The sequence below is a fragment of the Trematomus bernacchii genome, unplaced genomic scaffold (assembly GCF_902827165.1).
Source record: "Trematomus bernacchii unplaced genomic scaffold, fTreBer1.1, whole genome shotgun sequence".
NCBI lineage: Eukaryota > Metazoa > Chordata > Actinopteri > Perciformes > Nototheniidae > Trematomus > Trematomus bernacchii.
The window spans coordinates 4,804,036-4,812,017 of NW_022987714.1; the positions used below are offsets into that span (position 1 = coordinate 4,804,036).

The window sequence follows — 7,982 nt, forward strand, 5'->3', positions numbered from 1 at the left end:
AGAACCGCCACGTCCTCAAAGTCAACAAAACTTGGTTCATTCATAAAACAAACTCACAGTGTAAGTGACAGGTATGCTCCACATCAGCAGCCCAGCTCCATAGATTGTATATAAACGAACCCTTTATATACTTCATTAACTGTTTGTTTAACTGTCACATATTTCTAAATGTTTTAAGATGTGACGGAGCAGGGTGTACTTTTATAAGAGATTAGTCTGCTGTCTGTGTTGTTTTCAGAATATGTGTCATGGTGGAACACTTGATTTTTGACCTGCATACCAAATCTACTTACAGGTAAAAATAAATAACCTGACCTGACAAACGGTTTGAACCTGGTTAAATGTAATTATTACCTCTGATTATGCATATACATTTAATATATTTCACGTTTTCATTTGGAATCTACCACAAATGTTTATAACTTTATTATATGTGATTTTTTTTTCTTTACTGTGCATAGGATCATGAATGGTTGGAGAAGGCCTTAGATCCAAGAATGTAATTGCCAACGACTGCTTCTCTGAAATTGTTGTGCATATGATAATAAAGACCTTGAAAACTTTTTCCTCATATTATCCTAAAGAAACAAAAAGGCAAACAACATTATCTGCCGTAGAAATGTAATGTAATCCAGAACAAAAACAATGCAATGAGACCCACACTTAAAAAATAAAAAGCCTTTATTTCTGCTGTCTTTAACTTCATAAATGAAAAGTCCTAGCAGTGCTGATAAAACATCATTTATCACAAGTCAGAAAAATATATTCTTACTCTTCCCAAGTATTTTAATGGATACATGACATATTTTCTACTTAAACATTGCAGCTGATGCAGGTTTATCTCCCTCTGCTGGTTAAACATTCATCATGATCAGTACAAAAAATACTCAATGATATCAGAGAAGCACAATGACAGGACTTCCTGCTGCTGAGCTCAGCTCTTGGGCGACATTTCTCTGACTGCCCTTTGCAAGACCCTTCCTATGTGGAAAGAAAGGAATGTATTCACATCCCTTAAGGTTTTATTTAGCCATATTATGTTTACCCTCATATGTTAAACTTACTTATTTTTTTATTTAGTGAAGAAAAGGTATAACATGTTTCTTGAAAAGCATTGTCAGGCAACAATTGCAGTAACACTGACACTTCACAGTATTGCCGAACTGTTTGAGTCATCTGGTTCGAGTCCCTCATATACTCACTAACTTTTTTAACTTGTGTAGGAAGGTCATAATACAGCAAAGAGTCCATATCTCAACCCACTGTTGAGTCTTCCAAATCTGTGTTTTCCATAATGTCTCCTGCCTTTCCATGTTTCTTGGCATTTTCTTCTTGATTTGACTGACATGATGTGTCCATTTGTACACCACTATCACCACTTCCTATGGGAATAACACACAGAGACATATTCAAGTTCTTCAACAATGTTATGCAAGTTAATTCTTTTTAAAGACGCATTCTATTGTTGTTGGATCAAGCAAATCCTGAAAACCAGCATAGTATAAAAATGTGTGTAACAAAAGACACATAATATTAACTGTATTGTAAGAAATCAATTAATCACAACATGGTGAGTTTAGCAGTTTGACTGACCTGTGCTGGTTTCACCCTCTTTCTTCTCAACAAGGAATATTCGTTGCATCATCAGTTTCTTGGCGGTGTGGCACATGTACTTGAGCTCTGGACAACTCTCTGCTTTTCCTTGAGACGTGTAGGCATATTGACAAAAAGGAAAATAAATAAGAAGAAAAAACACCAGAAACACAACAATAGACATTGAGAATATGTTGCTTTACCTTTTGGCGGTCCCTCCTCGAACAGCACACAGGTTCCTAAAGCATCTTTGAAAAGCAAAGGATAGCAAGTAAAACATCTGTTTAACATATTTTTTGGGAAAATACATAGCACCACTATAGCTTAAAGGTCACCTATTGTGCAAAATCCACTTTTTCATGTCTTTTATATATAAACATGTGTCCCCTCTGCATTAAGAGATTCTGAAAGTTTCAGGAATAAAGATTCACACTCTTTTTGTTGTGATCCATTTATATAAAAACCTGTCTGAAGATGAGCTGATCAGATTTTGGCCACTTTATGATGTCATAACGATTTTTTTGTCTTGTGTAACCATTAGCCAATAACCATCAAGGTAACACCCTCCCACCTTATCACCTGAATATCCTCCTAGAGCAACATTGTTTTTTTTAACAAAATATCTCTCAGAAGGGCATGGGGAGTGGCTCCTTAATTTCATCTAAAGTAACAGACACAGAATCAGCACTTTTGAAACAGGGCTGAAACAGAGGGGTTTATGGGATGCTACAATGCATGATCTGTTTGGTGTTTGGAGCCAAACACTTCAGAGACATGTTTTGTATCTGAGACCTATAATATATTGATGAAAAACAGTATCATAGGGGACATTTAACATTTGTATTTCCATGCCTTATATCAACAAGTAATACAAGATTTAGCAATAACTTTGAAGAAACAGTTTTGGCCATTAGGGATGACTGAAACTACAAAACTCAATCACTAACAATCATAGCAGGTTAGAACATATTTGTGGGGAGTTGCTGTGAAAGGGACAAGTTTAAAGCTGTCTGTATATTTTTGCAAGGTGAGTTCTTACCTTCATATTCCCCAGCAAACACATATTGTCCAACTTGCATCATGGGCTTGTCACTGTCAATATCCTGGGACACATGGACAAAACGTATTGAATGACTGCTGCAGTGACAGTGATATTGATTTCATGAATGGTGGCCAGGCTTCTTCTCTTTCTTTATAACAAAGCAATAGCATCCGATATACTAACCAGTATCTTGCATGTTCCCCGACACTTGGACAGGAAGTCATTGTTGATGATACCAGAGAGCTCCACCACAACGATCTGCTCCTATACAGACGATAAGACAAATGATAATATGGAAATAAACACAGCGATAGCACTGTCTGCAAATAAAGAGGCTTTGGGGTTTTAAACATCCAAAAGAGTATAGAAGAAAAACATAGTTGCCACGAGCCTTGTCTGAAAATGAATTAATTATTTCAGAGTCCCATTGTTATTACACGCTAAAAGCCAAACCAATATTGAGAAGTGTTTCCCTAAAACTCCCACTTGTAATGTACACGTTAACCCAATAACTATGGGTGAAATACTATCGTGACTACCAATTTAACATTCAAGCAACATACTTTATATTTACAGTATATAGCCACATGCAGCTAATGTTTATCACTAGCTGTAAACGCAAGGTTCGTTACTCCAGGGGTATTTCTTACCTCCTCTTCCCATTCATCTTCCATGTCGAAAGTCCTGAAACCTACGGGAAGGACAGCAATTAATGTAAATAAGTAATTTGGTGTATTTCTATGTACAGAAGTCTTCCATGCTTATTTAAACATTGAATATTGATTCGACAACTTCCGCGTTTGTACGGTGGTCGGGAAGCTCTCTGTGTTGTCTTCTTCAGACTCTGCTTCGCATGTTTTCAGTTACGGACAGCGAACAATGAGGGGCGCTGTTGTTCAGTTTTTGTGGCATGTTTTGTTGCAAATCCATTTATTGTGAACTGGAGAAATGGAAATAGAATGAATAACAATTCAATCTCCACCCCTCCCTGCCTACAACCTACCTATCTACCTGATAGGATTTACACTCAATGTAAATAACATCCTACTTTTACATTTGGTTAGTGTACATTTGACAGTCTTCTTTCTTTCACTTTCAATATGTATATATATATATATTTTTTGTTCTGTTATATATTTTTTTAGATGTTTATATTTGATGTTTGTTCGTTTATTTTTTACGCTTTCATTTTTACATTATGTGCAATGCCTTGTTTACATGCTGCTTTGACGGCAAATGTTCCAGAATTGGGATCAATAAAGTATATGTTATCTTTCTCTTACCTACCTACCTACCTATCTACATACCTACCTACATACCTACCTACCTATTCATTTTACTCATGGTTTAGTATGACTGGATCTAAATATTGGCTACTTGTAGACACACCCATCTACATCTAACATTAATATTACTAATGTTCTCCTGCAGGAGGCCATAGCAGAGGTGATGAGAGGAGATGAGAGGAGATGAGATGAAACGGGATGATGCTCTTTATGATCCCCAAGGAGAAATGTATCTGTCAAAGGTAGATGCTACAAAACAATAAAACAAGCACACACATCAAACATTTCCAAAATAAAACAAGAAACAGGAGGCCAGATGAGAAACACGAATGAATCATACTCACAATAATCAAAACAAATATTAAGGAAATATTTTAACTTGTGGGGGCACGAGATTTCTTATGCCAGAAATGTAGTCATTGTCCACGAGCGAATTTGGATTTCTTTGTTACATGGTATGTATCCAGTGCTTGAGCAAATATATTCCTGATAAATCTGGTCTGTAGACAAGTCTGTAACTACACATGCATTTATATCATTATATTAGCAAGACAAATGTAAAAAAATAAAACCTGAATTTAATGGGCATATAAAAAGAATTCACGAGCTCAAAAGGTTTTGTGATTCATCAACATTGTCTTATCAGATTTTCAAACATGAGGGGTGGGAATTGTACAGTATTTTATTTGTTAACACCATTACATTTTGGCAAACAACATCATTTCGAATGTTTCAATTAAACAACATTTTATATTGCAGTTTCTGATTAACATGGTTGGAAGGGAGAAAATGGCTGACCAATAGAATAATGAAGCCGATGGGTGGTGCCATGATTTCGACTCATTTATCATTCAGTTGTCTTTATTTGTTTTTTACATTTTTGTTTCAAAATGCTTGTCTGGTATAATGGTATATTATTCGGTTCAGGTATTATAGTCTGTAGATTTTAAATATAACACTTTTGATATATTTGAAACATAATACGCATTTAATAGTCCTGATTAATTATGGTACATATCGATCCTGAAACAATATATCTCTTTTAGTTTGCTATCATCTACAAAGGGGTCAGAGATCAGGGTCAGCTGAGGGGCAGCACCCGTGGTGCTGTTTGGGATTCATTACCTCGCTCAGGACCCCTGAAGTGGGGACAGTTTTTCTCACCGAGCGTTTCACTTGAAAGACCATACTGAGCAAAAATGAAAAACAGACCAGTTTTGATTAACTGAAAACATAAAATATTTGTAAAAATATTTAAGACCAACTATCAACTATACTAGTGGCTTTACATTTTTGCATTGTGTCTGAAAGGCAGTCAATCCTTTTTCACGTAACAGGCCGAAGGAGAGAATTGCACTAAACCTGTTTAACTCATGGCACTGGGAGTAGTGTCCTCAGATTTAGGAAATTGAGTCTTGGGAGGATGAGGGGTTCAATACATAAATATTTGTATGCTCCTGGTTTTCTGATATTTGCATTTCCTCCTTATGAATTTGGTGGTTACTGCAAAAACATCCTCTAGGTTAAATGCAAAAAAGTGTTAGTGGAATACATGGTTCCTGCACCACCATTTATATGCATCAAAAATACTACTAGCACAGTCGTAACTACAAAACACCACAATATTTATTTCCATTAATATTTTTGCCATTACAATTTTTTGCAACGTCCATCCAGGTGCCGTAGAGCAAGGCCGCTAACAATCGTGGAGTTGCTCGGAGGCCGGCCGTATTTGTAAATACCTGTATAAATGTAAAGCAGGTTGATGCTGAACGAACCTCACCCTCAGAGGGAGAAAAAATATATTTTGAATCAGAATCAGGCAAACCAAATTAAAGGGGGTGCAAACCCCCCATCTGCCGTCTCCCTCCCCATTTCTGGCCTATCATTTATCTCTGGACCATGGTGGGGTTGTCATGTCGACCAGTCCACAAGTTACTATGACAACGGCTCAAGGGGAAGCACTTGCTGGGGAGGTTATTGCCTCCTTGGGGATGTAAGAAGGACAGGGGGAATGTGAGCAGAGACAAAGATAGGGGGACTTATAGACACCAAAAAGGATAAATGAAGGGAGAGGTCAAGTTGGAGTGTGTTAGCTGGAAGTGTGTTTGTGTGTATGGCCTACGATAAAGGTCAGTTTGTAATAAGAATCACACAGGACGGGACCAAGTACATCAGAGTTCCCCATTGAAGCTTTGGAGTAGAAAGTTTTCTCCCTGCTGGACGAGGCCTCTCCTGTACATGATGTATCACGCTGCCTGCTCAGTGCCATACCCTGGGGCAGAAAGGGGCGGGGGCACGGGAGGGAGTGACATTAAGGACCCTCCAAGGTGTCAGATGGGTCCCCAGCTTCCCCCACATTTTGTCAAATAAATGTCATAAAGACAAGTTTGGAGTTGGGGAGCTTTTGGCTCTCCCTCTGCCTGGGGGGTATTATGGTGGTTAATTGCCCCATTAGCACTGACAGGGTAAATTGGTGGAAGGGCTAACTATATATTACAGTGAAAACAACAACCCCTGGCATACACCTGAGGGCATGGTGTGTCTTACAGTACGGCCTGTGCAATTTTGAGTGTGCAAAGACGTGTGTTTGTGCGTGTGTGTGTGTGTGTGTGTGTGAAACTTGTTAACGTACACTCACATAAGAGGTTTAATATCAGTAAAATATTAGAATTCTATTTTTATCACAACGGAAATGAATTCGCAGAGCCAGTCAGGGAGAGCGTCTCCTTTAATATCTGTGCTGGACCTTCTCGAGGCGTATAACCGGGGAGAATTATTCTTTTGTGTAAAAATGTGAATTTATGTGATGACTGCCTCAGAGAGTACTGTGTTTTCCATGTATATTAATTGTAAACTTACTATGTGACATATTCCTACCATGTGAAGTTAGAATTGAAATCAAATGTGTGATTGGTATTTAAGGGGCCAAAAATGATTTAGCAAAAACAAATGGAAATGTTCAACAAAACCAAGTGATGCAAATTAAAAATGGATGATTTGAATACTTGAATTTGCTCCATAGCCTTTTAGTGTAAATGTGTTGAGGATGAAGATGAAGTTGCAGTTTTCCTTTTACGTAAGGGAAGTACAAATTTCATATGTAATTAGTATTTAAATGTAACCACATGATCCCCATTTTGCTTTAGGTTAAATTATCTTTTTATCCTAAACCATAAAAGCACACCTAGCACACACACACACACACACACACACACACACACACACACACACACACACACACACACACACACACACACACACACACACACACACACACACACACACACACACACACACACACACACACACACACCTTTTATATTGACTAACGTTACAATTATATCACCATTCACTGTCATTGTCTGCTGCCCATAAAAAGACATACAACTGTCCCTGTTCTAACTGCAACCATAAGAACAACAGAACAAATCCATGTAGGCGTAAACATACAAAACAGTCCCTGATTTATGTAAAACCTGCAATCTTCACTTGGTGGCATGAGCCGGACAGACAATCGGTATACACGTTTTCAAATCGTAAAATAATTATTGAATATTCTACAAACGTAGTCCAAATCATTTGGCACTACACTAATGGGCCCATGAATTGATTATTTACATTTTGAAACCTGCACAAATGCAAGAAATAAAATGAGACGAACATGAACAACCAAATTCAAAATGTCAGTGCTCTCAAAATCAACACAACGAAATATCATTAATATTCATGTACTATTCCGATATGGCCTTGTAATGCGGTTGTTTCACGCGCCACAGTGAGCTGATAGTATCCTTTTTGTATCTTATGTCAAAAGACAAAAATATTCCTATTGTTTTCCATATAGACTTTCACTTTAACATGTTAACCTTCACACCTTTATAACATTATATTTACACAATTCCTAAATAAGGACAATGTGAGACCAAATAAAGTAAAATTATACTATTTGATCTTACAAATAAATGCAGTATTCACCTTCTAAAATATGGATGATCGACAGATTGCACATCCAGCGTGAAATTCACAATAGTAGCCTATTATCATGACAATAGACCCGA

General features: G+C 37.3%; 1 protein-coding gene across 1 annotated transcript; it reads right to left on the reverse strand.

The window, feature by feature from the left end:
• Positions 1-663: 663 nt before the first annotated feature.
• Positions 664-3,451, reverse strand: gtf3c6 (general transcription factor IIIC, polypeptide 6, alpha). The gene is made up of 6 exons (XM_034141690.1): positions 3,286-3,451; positions 2,819-2,899; positions 2,633-2,696; positions 1,797-1,841; positions 1,594-1,701; positions 664-1,382 (listed from the first exon to the last, which is right to left on the reverse strand). The coding sequence occupies exons 1-6, from the start codon at positions 3,307-3,309 to the stop codon at positions 1,255-1,257; spliced, it is 450 nt and encodes a 149-aa protein (XP_033997581.1). The 5' UTR covers positions 3,310-3,451; the 3' UTR covers positions 664-1,254.
• Positions 3,452-7,982: the final 4,531 nt, after the last annotated feature.

Coding starts and splice junctions, on each gene's coding strand:
- gtf3c6 (XM_034141690.1), bottom strand. CDS start 3,309: ATGGAAGATGAATGGGAAGAGGAG. Junction 2,697..2,818: donor GGGGAACATGCAAGATACTG/GTTAGTATATCG, acceptor CATGTGTCCCAG/GATATTGACAGTGACAAGCC. Junction 1,842..2,632: donor GTTTGCTGGGGAATATGAAG/GTAAGAACTCAC, acceptor TGCTTTTCAAAG/ATGCTTTAGGAACCTGTGTG.